Source organism: Rhincodon typus, chromosome 16, assembly GCF_021869965.1.
Source record: "Rhincodon typus isolate 14 chromosome 16, sRhiTyp1.1, whole genome shotgun sequence".
Taxonomy (NCBI): domain Eukaryota; kingdom Metazoa; phylum Chordata; class Chondrichthyes; order Orectolobiformes; family Rhincodontidae; genus Rhincodon; species Rhincodon typus.
This window is the reverse complement of record NC_063347.1, coordinates 13,961,602-13,988,312: the sequence shown is the minus strand read 5'-3', so window position 1 is coordinate 13,988,312 and position 26,711 is coordinate 13,961,602. Positions and strand designations below refer to the sequence as shown.

Genomic DNA, 26,711 nt, shown 5'->3' with positions numbered 1-26,711 from the left:
GATGGATGCCCCAAATCACTCAAGGCTGGCGTTTGGTGGCCCCGAACAAAGTTTGGACTCCCAGCAGCTGTATTGTGCCCAAAGGGTTCCCTTGGTGAGTGACTATTCTACCTTATTCTCACAACAATTTTTTCTTCACGCTTTCATATTCACACAAAAGTTGGTTAAGTCACACATTGTTCGGCTATTCAGTTCATGTTCTGGCAATGTTAATGCATACTCAATGGGACTCGCCAACTTGTCCTTCCTTTCAGTTTGTTGTTGACAGTGTAAAGTTCCTTATCAATTAAACCTAAGGGCAGAAATTTTTGAAAAATAAAAGAAACTAGGCAGCACAGTGAGTCAGTGGTTAGCATTGCTGCCTCACAGTGCCAGGGCCCAGGTTCGATTCCACCCTCAGTGACTGTATGGGGTTTGCACATTGCCCAGAATTGAATGTTTCAGGGTAAACTTCAAGTCTTAAATTCTGCCTACATTGTATTAACTTACTGCATTGTAACACAATCTCTTTTTATTTTAACTGAGTTTGTTTTTCCTAATAGTAGGCACAACATACATAGCACTTTTAATGTAATGAAATATTCCAAGGCACATCAGAGAAGCATTATAAAACAAAATACAATGCAGAGCAACGTAAGGATATGTTAAACCAGATGATTAAAAAGCTCTGTTCAAAGATGCAAATTTTAATATTGTTTCAAAAAACAAAAGTGAGATGGAAGAGGTTTATGGAAGGAAATCCAGAATTTAGGGCCTTGCCAAATGAAAGGACTGTCACTAATGGTGAAGTAGTTAAAATCAAGGATGTTAAAGAAATAAGAGTTAGAAGAACGCAAGATTGATGGAAGGTTGTGGGTGTGCTTGAGTTGACAGAGATGGGAAGGAACAAGGCCATATGAAAATTTGAGAACAAAGATGAGAATTTTAACTTTTGGATATTCCTTGAGTGGGAGCTGTTGTAAGTCATTGAGCACAAAGGAAGGAATTTGACTTGGTACAAATCAAGACTTTTGCAGGAGAATTTTGGGTGATCTGAAGTTTTCAGAGAGTAGGATATGGAAGAACAGCCAGGAGTGCATTGGGATTGTCGAGTCTAGAATTAACAAAAACTTGGATGAGGGTTTCAGGAACAGCTGAACTGAGGCAGGTGTGAAGTTGGAGAACATTATGTTGGTATGATGTACGGGTTAGTAAATATCTGGTAACATTGAAACATTCTGCATTTACACTCTCAAGAGTTGGAGGTAGTTTGATCTAACTCCAAATCAAACTACAGCCATTGAGGTAAGAATAGTAGAATTTTTGAACCCAAACAGCAAAGTGAAAGATTTAGTCAATCTAATCTCAAAAAACATGATTTTTTATCAAAAAAACTTGAATAATGCTGAAAAGAGCGATGTGTTGACAAATCTTTCCAGAATGCAACATCAGGACAAATTCAGGAATGCCACATTTCAAATGATCCCAACAATTTATGCTACAGAATAGTAAGGTGCTGGTAACTTGGCACGTTGACTCTCATTAGCCAAGCATTGCTGTGGAGAAAGCAACAGGGAACAATAGCTCTCCCTGCACCCCCCACCCCCAACCTCCAAAACTCCCAGGTAATACAAAAAAGGCACAAAGTTTAAACAAGTCTCTTTTACTGAGAATGGGTTGCTGCTTGTAAATGCATATTACTTCTACAAAACATAAATGAACCACATTAAGAGCTTAACTGATTCACAAATTAGTTATTAATGTAGTGATGAATGCATTCAGGATTGTTAGTATGTGCCACCCAATTGTGTAATCATATCTAACAGTAGCCATTTTGCTTTGGGTTTTGCAAGTGTGGGCTGATCGAATACATTCTGTACTCTGCCTATTGTGAACATTCTAAGGAGCAGTGTTTTATTCAATCAATCAATCTTTGGGAGGTATGGCCTACATACCTATATTACGCCTGCACTGAAACTTGTATGTGACATTGCTCAATTGTGTGATAGGCAGAATGCCTTTATGGACAGACTGCAGCACGCTGTTAGTGGGAAATACACATATAACTACCACATGATATCAGCATGAAATAGCTTGTTCAACTTGTTGTTCAAATCTTTTTAGGTTCTTTGGCTTTCCAGAGTAATTTGAGAAGACTTGCCACTTTTTAGGCCCAAAAGTGGAATCCTTTCTCATGTTTGCAAGTTTGCATGAGACATAGCGAACAGTGAGCGGATCAGCATTGATAAGGGAGTTAAGGATGTGATATTACCCAATTGCCATAATTAGCACCTCCATGGTATCTGCAACCTTTGCAGTATGTGGTTCAGCATATGAGTTGTTTGAGAGAATCTACTGGCACCAATCCTCCTTTGCCTATTTTTTGTCCAGTGCCTGTCAAATAATCAGCTGTGGAAGATGGACCACCAGAGAATCTTTACATTCTGTTCTTGGTTAACAAGATGGCTTACTGCATGATCAATAAATACAACTGCATTATATAGAAACATCAAACTAGGAGCAGGAGTAGATCATTCTAATCTTTGAGGCTTCTCCAGTATTCAAAACAGCCATGATCTGCTAACTCAATATCACGTTCCTGCTTTCCCTCCATATCTATGATGTCTTTAAAGTCTGAAAATGTATTTGTTTCCATGAATATATTCAGTGACTTAGCTTCTACAGCCTTCTGTGGTAGGGAATTCCACAGGTTCACTACCCTCTGAGTGAAGAAGTGTTTCCTCATCTCAGTTCTAAATGGCCTACCCTGTATCCTGAGACCGTAACTTCCTGGTTCTAGACTCTCCAGCCAGGGAAAACATCCACCCTGCATCAAGTCTGTCCACCCCTGTTAGATTTTTATATGTTTCTGTGAGATTCCCTTTTATCCTTCTAAACTCTTGTGAATATAGACCCAGACAAACTAGTTGCTGCTCCTAAGACAACCGTGCCAATCCCCAATTAAAGCCTAATGAACCTCCACTGCACTCCCTCCATGACAAGAATGTTCTTTTCAGGTAGGGAGACCAAAACTGTGCACATGCCTCTATGTATGGTCTCACCAAGGCCCTGTATAACTGCAGTATGGCATCCTTATATCTGAACTCATAGTTCAAGTCAGGTATAATTCCTTTCATTCTCAGGATTTGTACAGAGTACGCCTGTTCTCTGAAGGTTCGTGCAGAGCTCACTGTCTTCACCCACAGACTGTGTGAAACAGTCAGAGAATGGGTAACATTAAATTTAACATTGAACATTAAATCCTTCGGACCTATTAACTTATATATTTTAGGGGCCATCTTATGGTGCAGTGGTAGTGTCCTTATCCCTGGATCAGGAGGCCGCAATCGAGTCCCACCTGCTCCAGAGCTGCAAATTAACATCTTTGAACCGGTTAATGAAAAAATACAACAAAGTGTTATGAGGAACAACAGGAAAGTGGAGTTAAGGCTGCACTTGGATCAGCAATGATCTCAATGAATGGTGGAACAGGCTGAAACAGTGTACACCTGCTCCTGTTTCTTAGGAGGATGCTTAGCCATGTTTAAAAAAAAAGCTCACAAATTGAGGGAGAAAATAAATGCACAACTTTCACAAACAATAAATCCAGCAAAGTTGAGGTGCTAGATTTTCAAATGTAGGCAGAGTCAGGGCGCTGTGTCAATCTGATTTAAAAATCCTATTTCCTTGGGACATCTCTAGATCTTAACACCTTCAGGACAGGTTCCAATTTTCAAAGTGAGTGTAGGGAACAGGGAACCCAGGCTCCTCCATTTAAAAATCAATTAAACTCCCAAAGGAGCGTTTCGGTGCTGAGTCAACCAGTACAGCTGTTTTCATTTTATTGCACATGGTTCGACTTCACAGCTTGGCATGGGAAAAGTATTTTTTAATGTTTTGAAAATTCTGGGCACCTTGGAGACCTTGAACTGGTTTGAGCACATTACTTCGTTTTTGTTGTTTGGGCACCATCTTGTGGTTTTGTGTTGTTGGCCCTCTAAAGATCTCTCTGCATTTTTTAGCAAGTCAGTGACCAGCCCAATCATGACTGCCATCTTCCTTTTACCCCTTGTGTTCCACAGGCAGTTCCTGCTTCCTGCCCAATTCAGGTACTTGCATTTCAGATTAGCTTGATGAGTGATGTACTTGAGGCATGGTGGTTGAACTTAGACTTTAGTGGGATTTTGGGTTCCGAATTCCATTTTGAAAATTCAACCCAATGTGTCTAAACCGTAGCCTAGACAGTTTCTACTTCTCTAGCCCCGACAATCTGGCCTAGGCAACTCAACCAGCTCAGTCTGCATTGGATTATGTTTCTAACTGATTAGTTTACCCCTGTTTGGACTTTGAAAGTTTTTAGAAAATGTGGATCTATATGTGTTTGCAGTTTAAGATGGTAACAAATTAATATTGATTTAAATTTTGTTTATTTGTTGTCAGTGAAGCTTCAGAATATATGTCTATGAAACATGATCAAAAAGATTAGGATTTTCCAGAGGTGGCAGATTCCCAGCAGCAGGGCTGGAAGTGACTTCAGCCACATATTATTGTTGCTGGAACTGCCGCTTTAATACGCATAGTGGCCTGCCCCCATGAGGTGCCAGTCCAATCACAGGACCAGTAGTTGTTGCTTAGGCAGCCAGGAACAAGAGGCCTACAGCAGATAGGCAAGAAAAATCTTTGAAAAAATTTCAGAATTGGGTGCTGGAGGAGAAATCCCTCCAAGAAAATTATCGGGGTCATTGGGCACTGCCTTCCTTTCTCATGGCTATATCTTTGTTTCATGAAAACCACCTTCAGGCTGCTGCTGGAAAGGTCGGGGTGGGGGTGCTGCAGTCCACCCTCAGCAAAATTGTGACGGCACCAATAAACAGGCCCTAGTCATGGTAACTGGTGACCTGCCAGTCCTGCTGCTCATAAAATGCCCTAATGGAAGGAATACATTGGGAAACTAATCCAAACTGGTAACCTTTCCCCCTGCCCCTTCCCAAACTCTTGGGAGCCAATAAAATTTCAGCTAAACACTTCTGCATTAAGCTGAATTTATGTGAAGTTTGAACACCTCTTCTGTTATGTAAAGGCATTTTTTAAATTAATCACATCTGTAAAAAAATATTTTATACAATATTTTGGCCTGCTTAATTTGCATCAGTACTAGTTTCAAATAAAGATTGGAAAGATCTTTGCTCCATTTGACTATTTTCCTACACATACATACATACTCACCTTGTACCCTATTTCACTATCTCTTTAATATTTCTTTACTTCTGTTTTCCTTCCTCTTTGTGACACACTTTTCATATGTCCTGACATACTTGTCCACTTATACTTTCTCTCTTAAAATGGGAGCTGCAATATTAGGAGATTTTATCACAGTTTTTAACATTTTTGATTCCGTGGTATACAAGTGATTTTGTTTGGTAGAGACAGTCCCAACCATTGTTAATGCATCCCTTTTATACACTTGAGTTCAATACTTTTGCACATGCTGTGCAAACAATAAAAAATCCACAAAACAGTGTTATTTGAAGGACTTGCTGAAGCTGATCTCCTTTTAAACCTCTCAGCACACAGTTTTGGTGAGTAGTTTCATTTTCTTTCACATACTCTTGTCACCTTGACCCTTGTATTTTTTTTTCCTCTTCTCCCTTTGCAGGCATGCGGGCTGATGGTAAGTTGTTGTGCTCACTGCTGAACTGTGTGATGCTTTGCTTGGCTTCATGTGTAAGCTTTTTCTGTTAAAAGCCCAGCTTTTTCAGATCATTGTCTTATATTAAACCACCTATTTCAGGTACTGTGATTCGCCACTGTGGGGAGGAACATGGCTGGTTGGAACCAGATCTTTTTAACTGTACATCGCCACCACTCATGCAATTGGCAGAGACTGTAAGTACTGCTTTGAAAGCCTTTTTCTGTATTCAAACTTTAATCTGTCCTGAATAAAAGATAACCAACCTAAAATAATTTCTGGGAAAAATTTCAGCTACTGTGCTAAACATTCATACTGCAACGTAAACATCGTCATAGTCAATTAGATATTGAGGGTAGAATTTTTCACTGGATTAACTCTAGTGAAGTTTGGCAGGAACGTTTTGAGGGGTTGCTCGATTTGTTATCCACTTTGCCACATCTGGATTGTTCTTTGGGAGTTGCTCCCAAATTGTAATTTTCCCTTAATCAAATAAGTTGCTAAATAATATCTGTGAATGGTTGGTACTGTTTAGATGGTAAGCACTGATTAGATCATTTGGCAAGCTGTGGATCAGCTGCTATTGCTTGTTGCTGCTCTGCCAGGAAGTTTCCTGGTATTGGATATATCCCTCATCCGTATGACACCAACCTCCCACATTCACTGTAGTCCATCTTCAACGGCTCTGTGGCATTCCATTATCCAACCACACCCAGAATGACCCCTCCCTCTGTTACCATCCATTTTTCCATTTAGGAGAGCTCAGGAACTAATCAGCTCTGATCAAATGGCCAAAACATTGACATTTTGAAGTAATTTTGAAGAATATATGTGCAATTTCAGACATCTCTTATGGTCTGTGTTCAGCATTTTTTACAGTATGTATCTTAGCATACACATTTCAAAGACCTGTTTTCTCCCGGAGACCTTGTCCAAATTTTTGATGCGTACGTGAAAGTGGAAAGAAAATAGCATTGAGTGTTTTTTCCTTTGTTACAACTTTGAGTTTTCTTATCATTAACATAACCTTATCTTCACAAAATTACTTTCCTCCCACATTATGGAGGAGAAGCGGCCTGTGTTTGGAAGAACAGTTCCTCAGATATTCTGACTATTCGGCATGTTGGGGTGACTTGTTTTTTGATTGATCACCCCGGTGATTGAATTGTCTCGGGTGTTTTGTGAACATTGGGAGCAAATTTTCCTACTGCCCCATTTGTTTTGAGTGCTGCTACCTACCCATGGTATAAATCACAACACTTTGCCATGGTTTGGTGATTATTCTAAAAGATCACTAAAGACCTATGTTTGAGAGAGCTCAAGGAGGAAATAGTGCTTGTGTACTTTGATATTAAAGCTTAGCAGTGACCTTTGTTAACACAAACAGGAAGCCTTCTTAACTGAGGTTAATTTTTAAACGCTTTTCTATCAGTTGTACTTTTCAAGTCATAAAAACTAGGAATTGCTATCATGAAAGATTACCAAATGTGAAAGGAGGATGATATGGGAATTTCTTTTATAGTTATAAAACAAAGACACAACTTATGGAGTGTGTGTGATAAGTTTTGATGCACTGAAACAGAGCCAATAGAGAGATGAATGACCTGTTGGCCTTTTTCTGTGATGTAAACGTCCACGATTATATGATTTAATCTTTTGTATTTGCTTTTTAATAAAACCACATAATCTTTTCAATGATATACAAACAATGACAGCTGGGGAAAGCTGTCTGTACTTAGCCTTTCCACACTTTGCTGTACATTTTGTACCACAATATATATATCCACCTAGGCTGTGATCTACTTAGGAAGGCAAAACAAAAAACTAGGACAGTTGGGAGAAGGAACTTGGGACATTTTGACCCTCTGATATAACCTAATCCCACTCATCACTTTGTCTCTAAGATCCTTATAGTACCTGATCTTTGTAAGCAATGACCCCTCCCCAGCCAGAATCGGATCGAGTTCTCACTTGATTTATATTTGTTGTGTATTTCTGATAATTTAAATATGTTCGCATTTTCTTTTCTATCAGACATTGCTGGTTCACCTGAATCATTATGTAGCTGTCGAAGATCTAGCAAGAATTAACCAATGAGGAACAATAAGTTTAAACAATAAATGAGTTTGGCCATTTTAACTCAACCACCACCGATTTTGGTATATTGTACGCACACTAGTTTGATTTCTGTGATATAATTTTTCTTTGTCTCTGTTGAAAGCTGGAAAGGCTGGAGAGGAATGAAACTGAACTAAATACCATTGAGGCAAAGAAACTTGCCCGACATATGCGTACAGTCACTGAGGAGATGGACCAGTACTTTGGAAATGACATCCACATTACATATCGCCTTCTCTTGAAGATGCTTGAATTTGAGTGTAGACAACGTGGATTCAATCTTACAGCAACACAGGATGTACACTATACAGAGGTAAAAACCATGAGATTCTTAATAATATGGTAGGCAAAAATGAGCAATTCATTTGTGCCTCAGTACCATTTCTTGGACAGGTATAGTAAACACCTTGTAACAGTAAACTATTTCCTCCCATCTGGTGCTACCTCCGTGGCTCAGTGTCAATTCCTATATTACGTGCGTAACACATAAGAGGAACAGTTTACTACCATCTGGTGTGGTACAGATCTGACAGCAGAATGCAGTTCCCAGTAATATTTTACTCATTGAAGTGAAGACGAGATGGGGAGATGGAAAAATAGAGTTCAAGTTTAGGGACAAAAGCCAAAAATAGCTCAATCAGAAGCAGGGTTGATGTTCATGCAGATAACCCAAAGAATTAAACCTAGGCTGAGAACGTTTATAGATTCAATGAACATAATTAGTGAGAAAATAAATTCCAACAAAATTGAAAATTGCTTGTAAGAATACACGTGATTACCTTGATAATGGAGTTGTCGCAAATCTTCTTTCTTTACCTCCTGATAATTAACATTCAATAGGAGTATTGAGTGACGTTTTCTAGATTTTTCCTTTTTGGCTGAAGTGTCACTCTTATTTATACCACATGTCTCTACCAAACAAAATCACTTGTATACCACGGAATCAAAAATGTTAAAAACTGTGATAAAATCTCCTAATATTGCAGCTCCCATTTTAAGTGTGGTATAAATAGAATCTATGTGACTCTGTTGCTCCAAACAGGCAGAAAAAGAATGTAAAAGCAGACTTTGCTGTAGGAGGCAGAGGAGCAAGCTGAGAATCTTAGATGAGACAGAAGTCCAGCTTGTTGAAGGAGGCTATAAAAATGGGATCCATGAAAAATATTTTTGTAATGGATTGGGGTTTCTTTTGATTGTCTGAACATAAATATAAATGGTAGAGATAAGCCTCCCTATGCTAAAAAATATAGTATTACCAAGTTATTTTGCTTATAGTGGAAATATGGGTTTAGACCTCAAAAATACATAGTGTATAACAAGAATGTGTATTTCCAGTCAGCTGACAGTCTTCAACCTTTTGCATACAAATACAAAAGGCTGTATTGCATTGATCCCTGCCAGTAACATTACTGTATGCTGGTACATTAAATCTGAATCGATATACAAGGCCGTTGTCTTTATCCTTCAGTATTATGGGGAAACCTCACTGTCTGGCCTAATTGAGGTTAGCTGCATGACATGAGAAGAATGTCATACAGAGAAACAAAATAGAGCAGTAAGCTCCCCATGAAGATAATTGTGGAATTGGTCAAATCTGTTCACAGACTATTTTGCTTTTGTTACATTTCTTAATGACAGTCTTGGAATTATGAAACAACAAGGTATATTTTTCACATGCAACTTCTTAGAACAAAGCTTGTTTACAGAGAAATTCATCCTTAAAGGTCATAAATTGAGGTGATATTAATGACATCATTGTATGGGTTGGGATTATTTATATTTTATAAAATATTGAAGGTCTGTTTTTCAAATGATTGCAATTTTAATTATTAATCTGAAACAAGCATGCTTAGTTTGTAGTGCTTCGTTAATCTGTGGAATCAAATTTGTCATGTAGCGTTAATCTGGAACTAGAGTGTTAACATGTGAGATAGATTAAATATACTTAATTTGGATTACATTTGTTTAGATAAGCTTTGAAACTAATTATAATTACTATTTTAATAATGAGTCAAAGACACATGAGGCTCCAGATTTGCATTAATGCTTCATTCTTTTTACAGATCTGTACCAAATTAAGGAAAATAAATCAAATTAATTTTTTATACTCTGAAATTGATAGAATGTATTTTACTCCCAATTTACCATGTGTTGTGCTGCAGAGTTTTACTACAACAGACAGTGGAGTAAGATTTTCACAGTACACCAACTAAAGTCATTTTTTTCTTGTTTTCTCTCACTTAATCCAATCTGTCATACCCTCTCTTTCTGACCCTGAGTTGATAAGGAAATCACCCTCCTCCTCACTTTTCCTGTTTCACAATCCTTGTACCTCGTTGCTGAAGGAGATACAAATGCCTTGTTGCCTCAGCCTGCTGTTATCACCTTGTACCTCCGACAACACTGGGCAAAATATTTTAAAATCTAATTATCAGGGCAAATCAGAAGATCCATTCTCATGCAAAATTATTGCCTAAAATAATTTTTATTGAAAGTGTCACTTTTTTTCTAATTCTATAGAAACTTGTCACCTTCATTTGCAGACAGTGATTAGGATTAACCTACAATGTTCTACTTAAGATGTTGAATATTTGTTATAAAATGTGCTGATAACATGACAGTGTGTTATAAGTATGGGGGCGGGGAAGCATCTTATGGACATAATTCTCACCAAGTCTTTTTTAACACTCTGATAACAGAGTTCATCAAAACAGCAAACCATTGTCAGTTGTTTGATATTGTCAAGTTACGGTGTTGATATACCAGCTCTTGTACACCATTTTTAGAACCTCCTAAGAACAGGAAGTGCAGCTCTGGATCTGGAAAATGCAGAACATTGGAATGTGCTTCAGCAAACAGAACGAGGAACAGCTCATCTGATGGAACAAATTGAAGAATATATGAGGACATTGACACGAAACATGAAACTCACCTACCTCAATCCAGTTGCTATTGTAACCCCCAATATAAGTGAGTACCTACATTTGCTTGGTGGTACAAAACTTATATATTCCTAAAAAGAGACACAAGGTCCAAACTTTCTGCCTTGCGCTCATCAGAAATGAGACATAAGAATCCAGTCTTTGTAAGGAAACATCATTTTTTACAGGATAATAAAAGGGTGCTGATTAGTTGGACCATGATTGGCATGGAGATATAGCAGGATGTGAAAACTATCAAATCATATCATTCAAGAGTACATATTAGGATTCAATTTTTTTTATTTTCAGGGCTACTTTTTGATTTTTGGGGGGCTGCTTTTTCATTCTCAGTAACTCCTTTGTTAAGTGATGGAGTCATTTTACTTCCCACAATCTTATTGACATATCAGGTTTTTGAACTCAAAAAGAAAAGGTCACAGCTGATGTGTTTTCATTACATTTTTGGGAATTTGGCATATTATAAATAGACAGTTAAATTTTACTGCATCTGCAATCTCAAATTCAGATTTAAATTTAACAGTTGACATGCTGTTAATTACAATAGCATCCATTTCAATCTTCCGCATAGAGTAACTCTGAATGTATGCAACTTTAAGCTAAAGATACCTCTTTCATTAGCAAGTTATTCATTGCTACTAGTTAGCTGAGTATTCTTTAGTTGATACGTTTGAATCTGTTCTCTCCTCCTTCCAGCATCTACCTTGCTTCCCTTCACCTGCTGCCTGCTTTTCACTCCCAATGCTTGCACCTCAACCTCTCCTGTGGCCTCATGTTTCCCTTGAGCCCTGCTGCCTCCCAGGTACTCTCTGCAGTGGCCTGTCCCCACTCTTTGCCTCCTCGTGGCACCCTCTGATCTCCCCCAGCCCCTTTGTGGTCCTTTTAGTCTTCTCCCTACCCAGACCCTAGAAGCCTTTATCTTCAGGCTCGATAGTGGACCTACCTATCGGCAGCAAGCATAGAGAGAACAGGCCTGTGTTTGGAGGAGCTGCCCCGTTACTTTACCTTCCATTCAACTTATGGGGTCAGCATTTCTCCCTTTGGTCCCCTCTGTGAGTGAATGTCTTGGTGGTTTGGGGACTTTCGGGAATGGATTCACTCTCTGTCCTTGAGTATTTTGAACATTTTTACTTATTAAGCTATCACTCAAGCCATTAACATTTGCACCTCGTCACTATATCTTGACAATCTAGATCTGCTACCAATACCTGAATCTATTCTCTTAGAACTCATGAAATTAACAATTTAAGTTCAGTTTTAATGACACCATATACACCCAAATAGATTATGTTGCCATACACTGTCCTTTAGACATGGCTCTTGCTAACAACGTTTTTTATGGTTATCATAAAAAACCTGTCTTTGATGATAAGATGTTAGTGGCCATTTCCCCTGCATATTTCTAATACATAGATTGCATGTTTGCAATTTTTGAATCTGTAGCAACAAAGTTCCTTACACACCTCAATCAACATTGTCCTGCACTCAAATTATATTTAAATGGAAAAATCAAATGAGAACTCCCTTTCCTCAATCTGTTAGTTGAGAAAACTGTCAGTGGGCTTTTTGCAACTATCTCCCGCAAGCCTAAATTAATTGGTCAACCTCAGATTATCCTGAAACAGAAGCGTTTAAAAAAAATTGAGCAATGAGTGTAGCTAGCTATTTCACTCTGATATGTTACAGTAAACACACAAGTATTTAATGAAGTTTCATTGCAAGAAACTCAGCTGTAGTAAGAGGATGCTGCATTCAAACCAAAATGTCTTTCTGCCTACCACACAAATGAGTAATTTGGTATGAGTTGGTGCTGGTGTAGTGCCAGGTACGTAGGCTATACATCACAGTGACTCATGGACTGTATCAAAGAACATGTCCTTTTGACTATAATTGATAATGGACTGACTATGCTCAACCAGTCCATGTTTGCAAAACTCAACATAACGTCCAGGACTAGATGTGATTCTGCTATTGGACAAATTTAATAAATAATCCAGAGAGTACTTAGAATTTCACTGGAAACTGACTGTCAGTTGGACTCAGCATATTTCGTTTGCATGTCCTAAAACCTACATTTTTTCACACTCTGTGTAGACGAAAAGAGTTTGTGCACACATTAAACCTTTTTCACTGGCAACCTCCATGATTCTTTGTCAATCTCTAATGCATTCCCCAGGGTAACCCCCTAGCTGGTCAGAGTCTGTCTAAGGTTAATCAGCCAGCTATGGTTGACAATTAAAAGATCTTGCTGCATTCCTATGCCAACAATGGTCCAACCAATCAGCATTGTTTTCTCATGCTGCATAAAACGGTGTTTCATTTCAAAGTTTGATTTCTTGTGTCCCAGCCCTGAAGAACAAAAGACAAAAAGCTTTGACTCTATGTCTCTCTTTAGCAATATTTTATTGAGGACCTCTTTCAAAATGTTTGGGAGCATTGTAGTTTCAAGGGCTGGGCAATCATTTTTTAAAATTAATTTATTATTCAGATTGGCTTATGGTGTCAGTTATGGCAAGTAACTAACATGCTTTGTCACAAAGCAGATGACATATTTTCCTTCCTATAATTGACATGTGGTCTCATACCAGATCTCAGTTGCTGGTAATAAGTACAATTGCCTGTGTGAAATTAAAACAAAAACTTTGTTCTACCCAAGCAAATATTGGTTAGTTTTTATTTATATATGCATAAAAGGAAGGAAGAGATCTGCTAAAATGTCTTTGAGAATGCTGAAAACTCAGTGGCCAAGTTAGCTGTATGTTTTACTGTCCTGACTGTGCATCCATTAATTCTCATTTGTGGATTTCGATTTCAGTCCTAACTATTGATCATGTGGAGAATAGCACAAAGACAAGGAAGCGATTTCCTCGCTATCACAGCAGACTGTTTCGTGGTCAGTCTACATGGGATGCCCAGACGCACATTGTGCTGCCAACATCTGTTTTATTTCCATCAAAAGTTAAAGGTAAGCAATAACAGCAGGAACTACAGCTACTGTGGTTCAAAAGAGGGCACATATCTTTGACTGTCAGTATACACTTGGGCCATGAGCGTCATGTATGATGGTGTGATTCCTGAACAAGGGACAACAATAATAAATAGATAGAATTTCATAAACAATGTTTGCTACTAAGACAGTGGATTCCCTGATTAAACATGCAGTATCTCTACACTGTTCACCCCATGAGGACTAAAATCAGGACTAATTTTTTTTTTCTTTGCAATCTGTAGTAATGTTGTTTGTATCTCTCATTCAATTCTTTGTCAATGCAGCTGTACCCACCTTCAAAGCAGAGAATTCTATCCAAGTGCGGAATGAAACTAGTAAAGTTTTACACCAACGGATTTTACCAGAGACTGAGCCCACTATGACCATCCTGATCCTCCTTATTTATCGGACACTAGGTAGTTTATTACCTGCCCGATTCAACACAGATCGCCGTAACTTAAGGTACAAGTTCAGTAATTAAGTGGGTGAGATGTGGTTTCTACAGTACCAAAGGGCAAAGAATAGTTTTTCTTTTCAAGGGCTGCTCCTGAGATTTTCTCGGGGGCTAGTTTTTGGTTTTCAGTGACTCCTTGAATCTAAAGATTTCAGTTAGAGACCAAACTGTTCTTCAAGCAGGAATGTGCAAACTTGCTCTGTGCCTGTGTTGAAGGATTTGAAAGAAGAGAGTCAGTGCTGGACTGGCAGTCAAGAATCCAACAATTAAATTGTTTTACTTCAGTCACGCTTCCCCCATCCCCATCTTTTGCACAGAATATCCTTCCTCTGACATGCTGTAATAACTGCAACATTTAGATGGCTAGTTGAGTTGCTGATCAATCGTGACCACCCTCAGCATCTCCCATACCCATTTCTCCAAATATGGTGGAGACTCAGCAATTGGAAAATTGAATTAGAAACTCAATGGCCAAAATAACTGGATGTTTTACTGTCTGCACTCATCAACAAATAATTCTTTTATCCTCATGATGGTGGGAAGTTCATTGATGAGCTGCTGGAGCTGGTTGAATCTAGGATGCTGCCCTATGGAATTCTTGTAGTTATGTCTGGGATTGAAATCATTGGTCTCCAACCAGCAAACCATTTCTTGAGCCATTTAAAACTCTACCTGCTGGAGAATTTCCCTGAGCCCCATTAGCATCTGTTTTAATAGGACTGTGTGGTGCAATTTCAGTTCTGAAATTCAGCTTTTCTAACCACATTTGGGAGCCAAACAATCTTGGTGGAACTTAAATTGAGCATTAGTAAGAAGGTTTTTACTAAATGCTTTTGAGGATTCTTTCCAGTGCTTTGCTGATGGTTGAGATTTGGCTGATACACATCAGTTGGCATTGATGTAAATGAGTAGTTAATCTGTTTGTTGAAAGCGGTTGGGATAAAAACATCAATCAGAATGCTCAACGAATTACCCTGCTATTCTTCAAGTAATACCATGGAACCTTTGCCATCTACATAAATTAACAGATGACAACTTTGCTTAATGTTTAATCTAATAGTCTCCTCTAACAATGCTGCACTTGCTCAGTTTTGCCTTGATTACATGCTGAAGTAGCTGATTCACCCCTCAGTTGCTCCTTTTTTGGGAAAAGTTTGGTCACAATGTTTGTTTCCTGCTGATGATAGAGCTGAAGTTATAAACCTAATCTTCCAGTGCATCCTATTTTCTGATTTTAAAAAAAAAATGTTCATAGGGTGTGAGCATTGCTAAATGAGCCAGCTTTTATTGCATATCACTAATTGCCCTGGAGAAAGTTATGTTGAGCTGTTTTCTTGAACCACTGCAATGCATGAGAAACTGCAGTGTGGTTAGGAAGGGAGTTCCAGAATTTTGGCCCAGTAATGGTAAATGAACAGTGATTTTGCTGCAAGTCAGGATGGAGTATGCATTTGAAGGAAACTTGCAGGGGGTGGTGTGAACAAAAACTTGTGCAATTAACTGAAATACGTTGAAGAAACTTTCCATAGTGCCTCTGTCCTTTATTGAACACCTTCAAAACTTTTGGATTGCAGACTTCCAAAGCATCCTGTGATGAATTCTCCAATTGTGACTATCTCCATCTTCAACAACAACACCTTTGTCCGTGGAGCTTTAAACCCACCAGTAACCCTGGAATTCCGTTTACTGGAGACTGCCAATCGCAGCAAGCCTGTGTGTGTCCAGTGGAATCATTCTAGTCTGTAAGTACATTAAGCTGTCCATGTCAGATTGTTTTTTAAAGCCCAACAGGCAACTAATCCTGAGTTTGTTACTAAGTAAGTTTCCTCCTGTATTGTAATGCCTGGGCTTCAGAAATTGACTATGTCACATAAATAGCACAAATCCAAAACCAATTAATACAGATCGTGAATAGTTAATAAGGAAATCCAGAACTACATTTTGTTGTTGCAATTTAGACGCTAGATCAGTTGCAACATAATGTTCTTGCTGTCAGATGCATGTTTGAAAATTCAGTAACATGTTAACAGAGTGCAACAACAAAAATACAAGCAGTGGGGTTGATCACTCCTCCTTTTATCTTTTGACCTGCAGTATTTACAGTATCATGACTCTTCTCAGTAGTCCAAAGGAGGTGTCTAAACAGGAAAAACTCTGAAATAAAAACACAGAGTGCTGGAGGAAGTCAGATCTGGCAATATCTGTAGACAGAAAAACAGAGTTAATGTTTCAAGCCCAGTGGCCCTTTGTCAGAAATGACTACAGCTGGGAAAGGTACTTTTGCTGATAATGTGGGTGGAGGGAGAAGGGAGAAAGTGAATAGACTACATTGAGGCAGTGCCCAGAGAAAGAGAGAGAGAGGAAAAAGGGATGAGCAAACAAACAGGTTGCTTATAAGCCAAGAGAGAGATAAATGCTGGTTTGGGTGCTAACAAGAAGTGTAAATGTCTGAAAATGTGTTGTCTGTGCCAGGAGCAACTCTTCCAAAACAGGACACAGTGATGTGGGGGAAGCAATTAAACTGGAAAAGGGTGCTCATGTTCTGAAATTGTGAAACTCGATGTTGAGTCCTTGAAGACAGTAAGATACCTAGGAAGAAGATGAGGTGTTCCTCCAACTTGCATTAAGCCTTGCTGGAGCACTGCAGCAGACCTGAGACAAAAATATTGGAATAAGAACACAGTGGTGTGTTAAAGTGACACACAACTAGAAGCTGAGTGTCATTTTTATGGACAGTGCATTGGTGTTGAGCAAAACACCCACCCATCTGCATTTTGTCTCCCCATTTTAAAGCCCACTTTGTGAGCAGTGAATACAGTAGACTAGATTGACTCGGGTGCAGGGTACATTGCTTCTTCACCTGGGAAGTGTGTCTGGGACCTTGAATAGTGAGGAGGGAAGAAGTAAACGGACAAGTGTTGCACTTTCTGTGATTGCACGGGATGGCTTTGTGGGCAAATGTTGGGAGTGGAGGAGTTGGCCAGGGTGTCCTGAAGAGAACACTATCTGCGAATGCTGACAAGAGAGGGGAGAGAATATGTGGCTGGTGGTGACAGCCTGCTGGAGGAAGAACTGTAAGATTGGCCCCAACCCCTAAGGTTACTGGGACAAAGCTTTCAGCCAGTCAATTCAGTATTGTATTCTCAACTTGACTGACCACCTGCCACTGAAGATAATTCCATTAATTACTCCAATGAGAATGCAAATTTCCCCCAGGGTTTGAGCTGTCTTTTTATTTCTGTCTTGAAGAACCTAATTCTTCTTCAAACTTGTACCTGTTTAATGCAAAACAAGAATAAACAAATTAAATCTCTCCTGCTGTTAATATAATCTTCTTATGTTTTCTTACCTTGTCTAATTCATCAGCTTGTAAATGTGCTTGTGAGGGTGACGGAGGTCATTGTACAGATTGCACTTCATGTAGACTTTTCTTCTCCGTTGAGTCCTACAGTATCATCCTGCTCCTGAATTGTTATGTGGTTAGCCTGCCCTGGTACCGTACAATCGTAATGCTGCTTTTATAAAGAAATGGGAATCTGTGCTGTACAATCCATTGAATATTGTAACAGTTCTTTACAACTTGTGAAGTATTACCAGCTGTGTGCAACTTCACTTTATCTTGGGAGGGGCAATGTTGGTTATCCTCAACACATTCTAAATTGGATGACATTGGATTCTTCTTTTTGTCACATGTTTGGACTCAGCTTAAGGAAAACTTTAAAATTTGTACAAATATCTTTGAAAATCAGGAACAGCAGCATGAAACTGTTGCTCCTAAACATTTAATCATATCCCTTAAGCAGTTTTTCCTGCATAGACTGAGACATGTAAGGTGAGGAAGTACAATTTCTGATTTTGATTGGCTTTGGATATAAAATGGAACACCTCCAATTGGTTGGGATTTGAACAGTGCTCATATCCAAGAACAGAAAGGAGATAATTTTGTTGGATATTGTATCGATAATGCTTGTTTTGAAATTTGGGATTTAAATCGGCCATTCGCTTAATATCTGCTATCTGATTTACACTGTGCAAGTTGGACAGGTGTGTTTACATGAGCATTTGTACTGCATTGCTTACTAAAAGACAATTTAAATCAAAATTAAGCATGGCAACTTATTTGCAGCAAGCCACTCTGAAATTTTTTACTTTTTCATGTGAACATTTTTCATTGTAATCCTAATCATTTCCCATTGGTATGAAAGTCTATATATGCTGTATTTGCAACTCTTAGATTTTACATTCTCACAATCACTCTAAATAGAATCAGTGTTTTGTGGGTAGGTGTTACTGCCGATTACAATTGGCTCCTCCAGGAAACTATTGAGTAAATGTGTACAATGTATAACCACTTTTTTTTTTCTTAAAGTCTTTACTACTGTGGAACTCTGACAAACTTTCTGTGGCCTTTTGTATTGTTCCATGTACTGATGTATTCATGAATAACAGGAAAATTCAGTTTTTAGCTGTAAATGGTCCAGAATACAAACATCAAAACTGCTATCTCCTTTTGGATGCAGTGCAGCATCTGCTGGATATTCAAGGTGACTCCAGGAGGAAAATCTCTCCTATTAGTTTTGTCAGAAATGCTGATAAGTAACCTATTTTATTTATCGACCCTTGTTTGATTTACATTGGGGTTACAGAAGTGTTCCAGCATCAATTTTTGTTACTGTTTTCCTGCAACAAAATGTAAATAGATATATTCAACAGAAGGCTAGTAATCTAATGCCAGTAATTCTGTACATAATCCCCTGTTACAGTCATACACCCACTCTACCTCATCAAGCCAGATTTACTGAATAAGTGATGCACGTCAAAATCAGTTCCATTGACTTGTTTACTGGCATGTGACTTTGTATGAAGCCTTAAGCCAGACACAGTTGGAAAATGAAATTATTTTCTGTTTAATAGCCCATCGATGCCTGGTGTATAATGGATGACTGTCAAGTAGGATGATGGTAAATGTTTTGACATAATTTGGAGACGGGCCCAAATAAAGAAGTGACAGGCCCGGGTGCTTCTCTTGCTTCTGTGCTCCTCATTTAAAGCCATCAGCCTTTCTCTCAATTGTCTCATTAACCCAACCCCCTCAATCATCCTTTTTTTTTGTATTGACTTCAAGTTCTGTTTGAAATCTTTAACAGAAACTAATAAAAATAAAAGCTAATCGCTTTTAATATAAATGCTGATTTTGACAAGCTTAGTGATGTACATTGTTTTTAAGCACCACTTGTTTTCTGCCATTTATAACATTCTGATGTAGCATGCAATGCCCTGTTCCCTTACAGTGCTTATATTCTGAGCTGAGATATATTGGCATCTCTACCTCCTTAACACCCTTTGCTCATATTTATTAATTTGCTGTACATATTGACTGAAATATATAAACTTTTCTTGCAAATTCCCAACTGTACTTTTTACCTGCTGTGAACGGGACTGAAGTCTTTATTTCTGTCACACTAACACAGATGATTGTTTATAGCCATTTAATTTTATTTGCAGAGGTCTGCATTAAATTTGAAACTTTCATAGTCCCTCATTACAATTTGCATTAGTTCAATTATAATAGATTAAACTCATTCTCCTCTTCAGATCTGAAAAGCAGTCATATTAGATTCACATTAACTCTCAGATGCTACGAGACCTGCTGAGTATTTCCAGCACAATTATTTTCAGATTCCCAGCATACATGATAATTTGTTTTAATTTAGATTAAATACATTGCTTTAGTTAAAATATTATGAATCTGGTTTTTTTTTATTTCTCTTACTAAAATGTGATGGGCATCATTAAACCCATCATCAAGTGCATCTTAACAATGTTTTTTCTGCATTTGCTATCATTATGTGTGTGAGAAAGTCATTAGATTTTAATTCAAATCACCATGTCAGAGTTACAATAATCCCTACATCCACATTTAAATCTCCAGTAGTACCTCTTGATATCATAAATGGCAGAATAGGACGCTCCAGTCGGAACTCATTTGCTCCAAACAGCCTTGTTCGTTTTCTCTTTTTTTTCCTATTTAGTGTGTTTTTTTAAGCTTTTAACATTTTAAACTTACCTGGAGGGGAATGGAGGAGGCAGGTCCCGGACCGGAGGCCATCACAGGGAAGCAAAGCCCTTGAGGAGCGGAGGTGAGGCCTCGAGTTTTGAAGCCCAGTGTGGTCCAGAGACTTGGCCCTGTGCCGTCCGGAGACTAGGTGCTGGCATGGAGTGGGATGAAAGGACTGTAAATTGAGTATTTCTTTTCCTTTTTATTCTTTATTCTAGACTTTTATCTATTATTCTTTCAATTTTGTACTAAATTCTTAAGCATCTGTACCTAAGATGGTGCCATAAGCACCAAAATTGCAAACTTTTTACTGCCCTCATTGGAGTGCATGTGACAATAAAGCTAATTCAAGAACAATAGATACAAATGTGAATAGACCATGCTGCCTGTCCAAAATGATCCACCATTCAGTGCAGTCATGGCCTATCTTGGTGTTCAACTCCTCTCTCCTGCCCACTCCCCATATCTCTTAATTCCCTGAGAGACCATTCTGTTTAAAAGCGAAGTAATGTTTGAAGAACATTCTTTTTATTCAAAGTGCTTTTTGATGAAAACGTTTGCTATAAAAATAAGTAACATACTTTTGAAATCTCAAAGCTTTACGTCTGATAACTATTCAACTGATTAAGATCTCTATGTACAAAGGGCTTCCTGTACCATTGCAACTAATAAAGTATTTGGAACATTTCCATTGAAAGCTTTGGGTCTGAGAGTGGGACAAAAACTAGCCTTATACTTGCACTAAAGTATCTAATTCTAGAAAAGGTTAATTTAGTTCAGTGGGGTGGATGTTGAGATACAAGAAAAACTGCAACGGCTTAAAACGCCAGCTCTCAAAATGTCTTTACAAATATTGACATCCTTACTCATTCCCAATTGATAGTGTTAGATATCCAAAGAAAGCATTGTTATCACAACAGAAAATATTATTTTTTATTAACTGTGACCAACAGATGTATTATACAGCTCTATATTTTCAATTTGCTGTCCAGTATAAGATTAATTAGACCAGCCAGCCATTTTGAAATTAAGGATTTTTATTTGCCTATCCACAGCATGAGTTTTATGCCTAAGTGGCATGTTTAAAATGTACCTAACTGTGTAGAAGCCGTGCCACACACCGTTGAGGGAGGAGGTTGGGGTTAAAGGCTGCAGCCCAGGACCATGTGCCACTGAGGGAGGTTGGGAGGAAGAAACCCAGCCCAAGGCCACCCAGCATTGTGGGAGGAAGTTGGGAGGGCTTTATGGGGCAAATTAATTGTAGAGTTGAGGCCAGTGGCCCAAATCCTTACCTTGTGCTCCATCAGCCTCCAGTCAGATCTAAAGCGAAGAAAGCAGCAGCTGAAAGCACCCAGGTTTCAGAATATGAGTGGATCCCAAAGTCAGCAAGAACAGAGTGACGAGAAAATCAGGCATGTCCTTCTCAGTTAATGAAGCCAGTGATTGCAGGTCTTCAGAATGAGAGCAGTCATTGGCTGAGTAGCTTGTGATGGGTAATCAGGATGGTCTATCTGCTAGATTAGCTGATTTGGGTACTGACCATCAGGCTTGTCAGGCTCCTCATCAATACACCTGGGCCTCTCCAGGGGCATGGGCAGTGTGTACTGTGCTCTCCTAGGCCCTGTTTAAAGGAGGAGAAAGTTTAATTTATACATTCTAACTGTAATTAGACTCTATTTTCAAGATTTTTTGATTCACATTAGTCCATAACTGTTATGTACCTGTTAAAAGAGTGGGAGATGACTCAGCAGAAGTTAAAATTTCCAGAACAAGTAATAGGACAAAGAGTATGGAAACGTCAGAAATCTAACTTCAAGCATAACAGATAAAGGGAAAACTATGAGAAGGGAGACAGTCAACACAGGACTGAAGGTGTTGTACTTAAATGCACACGGTATAGGAAACGAGATAAGAGTTTGTAGTGCACGTTGAAATTGGTGGGTATGATGCCATAGAGTTATGGAGTTGTATAGCACGGAAACATAGCGTTTGCTCCAACTTGTCCATGCTCACCAGATATCCTAAATGAATCTAGTCCCATTTGCCAGCATTTGGCCCCTATCCCCCTCAACCCTTCCAATTCATATACCCATCCAGATGCTTTTCAAATGTTGTAATTGTACCAGCCTCCACCACTTCCTCTGGCAGTTCATTATTTGACTGCAAGGGATAAGGGCTGGGAACTAAATGTCCAAGGATACACGTTCTATTGAAAGGACAGTCAGATGGGCAGAGGGTGCGGGCTTACCTTTTTAGTAAGAAATTAAATTAAATCAATAACAGGAAATTATATGTAGCCATAGAATCTGTGTACTTAGAGTTAAGGATGTGGGAAAGAAAATGAATCAGGAGATAGTGTTGCAAAGTCAGGTAGAGTACTTGTGGATTGGAAGGCAGGACATTAGAATTTAGTGTTTGTAAAATATTGATGTTTATAAAATGATAGGCGGAGAAAGCAGTGTGTGGTCTGTTTAAAAGATGATGTGCTTTTTCTAGCTTTGGAGAGAAAAAGATAGTGTCTATGGGCAGCTTGTGGTTTGCAGATGCACAGAGCATCTGAATTGTAACATTTGCATCGTAGTTAGCAGTCCAAGCCACGTTTTTGTTATCCAGGCAACAAGTTTGAATTTAGCCAATTAATTTAAACCAGACACCTAGATGGTAAAAACCAATTAAATTTAAATCTGATGGTTTTGACAACATAGGACCAATCCCATTGTAAGAAATTAATATGTTGTCAAGGGTATAAAAGATGGGCACTGTTACAAAATTGGCAGAGAGTGAACTGCCATCTCCTAAGAGACCGGCTCTCAGCACTTAAAGAAAGCATTATCTAGATAAAGGCACAGCGGCACTCTTAATTAATATTCCTGACAAAAGAATTCGACCAAGGCGGCGAGTCAAGCCTCTCTGGATGTTTCGGTTTTAATTATCGGGGGGGGTCGACCTCTGCTTCATAACAATAGAAAAAGCATGTAAGAAAGGCACTACAGGTATTTCTCCTGTAACACAACAGTTGCTCTATAGAAAATCGCCATAGAAAAACATGTTAATGGAAAATTGCTATAGAAAATCACTATACTGTACAGTAGAAAGTTTCTGTTATCCAGTGTCTACTATTCATCAATTGTACTACAGCCAATTTACATTAATGAAATACACATTATAGTTGAAATACCTGTATTACAATAAACATGGGGGATTTCAATATGCAAATGGATGGAATAATGAGGTTGGTAGCAGATCTTAAGAAGAGGAATTTGTGGAATGTCTATGAGAGAGTTTTTTTGGAGCAGTTTGTGGTAGGGAACAGGCAATCCTGGATTTAGTGAGGCAGACTTGATTCGGGAGTTGAAGGTGAAGGAACCCCTAGAGGGCACTGTCCATAACATGATTGAATTCATCCTGCAGTTTAAAAGGGAGAAGATTGCATCGGATGTAACGGTATTACAATTGAGTAAAGGTAACTGTAAAGATGTGAGGGAGGAGCTGGCCAGAGTTGGTTGGAAGGAGGAACCTAGCAGGGAAGATGGTGGAGCAATAATGGTTAGGGGTAATTTGGGAGGCACAGCAGAAATTCATGTTAGGGAAGAGAAAACATGCTAATGGGAGGATGAGGCAACCATGACTGACAAGGGAGGTCAGAGACAGCATAAAAGCAAAAGAAACACCACACAATGTGGTGAAGATCAGTGGAAAGCCAGCGGTTTTGGTAGGCTTTATAAACCAGAAGAGGATAACTAAAGCAGCAATAAGCGGGCAGAAGATAAAATATGAGCATAAGCTCTCTCGAAATATAAAAGAAGATTTCAAGAATTTTTTTAGGTATCTAAAAGATAAGAGTGGACATTGGACACTGGAGTAGAGTTCTGAAGGAGATAGCTGAGGAGATTCTGGAATCACTGGAGTCAGGGAGGGTCCCAGAGAACTGTAAAATGACTAAGGTAACATGCCTATTTAAGATTGGATGGAGGCAGAGACAGAAACCCATAGTATGGTTAGCCTGACCTTAGTTGTTGGTAAGATTTTAGAATCTTTTATTAAGGATGAGATTGCTGAGTACTTGGGGAAATGCCTGGTATAAAAGGGCTAAAATGGCTCCTCAAGAGGAGGTTATGCCTGACAAATCTGTTAGAATTCTTTGAGGAGGTAACAAGTGAGTTAGACAAAGGAGAGCTAGTGGTTTGGATTCCCAGAAGGCCTATGATAAGGTGCCGCAGGGCCTAATGGAGTTCCTCAGGGTCAGCGTTGAGACCACAACTATTCATGCTATATGTTAACAATTGGCTGAAGGAACTCAGGACATTGTGCCAGATGACACAAAGGTAGGTGGAAGGACAAGCATGTTGAGGAATTGGGGAGGCTGCAGAAGGACTTGGACAGGCTAGGAGATTGGGCAAAGAAGTGTCAGATGGAATACAATGTGAGAAATTCTGATGTCACGCGTTTTGGTAGGAAGGATAGAAGTGTAGACTGTTTTCTAAACGGGGAAAGATTTTGGGAATCTGAAGCACAAAGGGGCTTGAGAGTCCTAGTTCAGGATTCTCTTAACGTTAACATGCAAGTTCAGTTGACAAATGCAATGTTGGCATTCATTTCAAAAGTGTTTAGAATACCAGTGCAAAAATTTACTGCTGAGTCTGTATAAGGCTCTGGTCAGAACTAATTTGGAATATTACAAGCAGTTTTGGGCCCCGTATCTAGGCATGGATGTACTGGCGGATGAGGTTTTCGAGAATAATCCCGGGGATGAAGGGCTTGTCATATGGGGAGCAGTTGAGGACTGTGGGTCTGTATTGGATGGAGTTTAGAAGGATGAGGGGGGGATTTACATTGAAATTTACAGAATACTGAGAGTCCTGGATAGAGTGGATGTGGAGAAGATGTTCCACTCATAGAAGAGATTAGGACCTAGGCCACAGCCTCAGAGTGAGGGGACAACACTTTAGAACTGAGATGAGGAGTAATTTCTTCCACCAGAGGGTGGTGAGTCTGTGGAACTCATTACCGCAGAGGGGTATGGAGGCCAAATAATTGAGTGTAATTAAGATAGGTTATTGATTAGTAAAGGAATCAAGGGTTACAGGGAGCAAGCAGGAGAATGGGGTTGAGAAACATATCAGCCATGATCAAATGGCAGAGTAGACTCGATGGGCTGAATGGCTTAATTCTGCTCCTATGTCTTATGGTTTTCTGTGAAAATGGCTGCACATAAGGTACACAGCAGTAATTGAATCAAGGGAGTGGCAATGCTATGAAATACAAGAGCTGTTTCCAGTGTGACAAGCACATGCATTTATTTTAGGTGATGTTTATTTTCAAAGTACATTTATTGTCCGTCTGTTTTTCATTAAGTGTTTGAAGTGAATGAAAACCGGTTTGAGTCATGTTCACGACAATAGTCTAATAAGCATTCAGACATCAAAAATTGATTAACTTCATTGTTTGCTTTATTTAAAACAGTAAAACACATTTCAAAATTTGAACCAAGCATTATATCAAAAAGACATTTTTGCGCATGCAGCTTTCAGACATAAAGCAGATTAACTGCAAGGAAATGTTGCAACACAAACAGAAGTTGATGGAAAATCTCAGCAGGTCCGACAGCATTTTTGGAGAGGAAGGTGAAGCAGGATCTCTAGACTCGAAACATTGACTCTGCTTTCTCTGCACAGATACTGCCAGATCTGCTGAGTTTTTCTAGCAATTTCTGTTTGTGTTTCTGATTTCCAGCATTAGCAGTTCTTTGTTTTTATTGAAGAGTTGCACGATTGTTTATACACAACACATAGAATCCATGAAGATCAAGTTTCTTAGAAGCAAGATAGACAAATAACATCTACTTCCTTTCCAAAAGAAAGTTTATCTATTTACAATATCAAGTGAGCCTGCATGTTGCTAGAAGGTATAGGTAATTTACTGATAGGTCTAGATCTTGTCAGTTGATTTTGTCTTTGGGCGGGGGGTGGTTGTTGTCAAGTTTTCGTATATAAACTGCAGTTGCTGTTCCAAAATTTTCTTATCCTGATGCACTACAGCCACGTTTTGTTCCTGATTAGCCAGTGACTGATTTTGTTCCTTAAGCTGCTTATAGTGGTTTAAATCGTGGCAGTTACTGTTTTGGTTTTTGAGATTCCAGCTCATTTTGAACCTTCTGGTTTTATACCTGAATTCTAATTCTAAGTTTTAGCCTTTTGTTGGCTGAGAATGTTTTCTGCTTCAAAACGTACCCTGGTGACTGTCCTGCCTTTTCAACTTCTTTCTCTTTTTTTCGTGTTTGTTGGTACAGTAGAATTCCATTGGCCTTGATCTATGCAAAACGTTATTTCAGTATCATCACTGTGTTTACAGGTGCAGAATGGATCGTGCTCATTTCTGGTACAGACAGTACTAGATGACATTTTGATGAAGCCTTGTGGGACTGTGCACTGGAAGTGAGCAGAGACGACAGATGATGGCACAAATCAGCATGTCATTTGAATTTG

General features: G+C 38.9%; 1 protein-coding gene across 1 annotated transcript in view; it reads left to right on the top strand.

The window, feature by feature from the left end:
• celsr3 (cadherin, EGF LAG seven-pass G-type receptor 3) overlaps positions 1-26,711 on the top strand; it is a 232,178-nt gene that overhangs the window by 147,160 nt on the left and 58,307 nt on the right. Inside the window, exons 16-22 of the mRNA XM_048606305.1 lie at positions 1-94; positions 5,771-5,865; positions 7,890-8,099; positions 10,573-10,756; positions 13,541-13,690; positions 13,999-14,176; positions 15,743-15,910. Coding sequence (XP_048462262.1) covers positions 1-94; positions 5,771-5,865; positions 7,890-8,099; positions 10,573-10,756; positions 13,541-13,690; positions 13,999-14,176; positions 15,743-15,910 — 1,079 coding nt within the window. The remainder of the gene's footprint in view (positions 95-5,770; positions 5,866-7,889; positions 8,100-10,572; positions 10,757-13,540; positions 13,691-13,998; positions 14,177-15,742; positions 15,911-26,711) is intronic.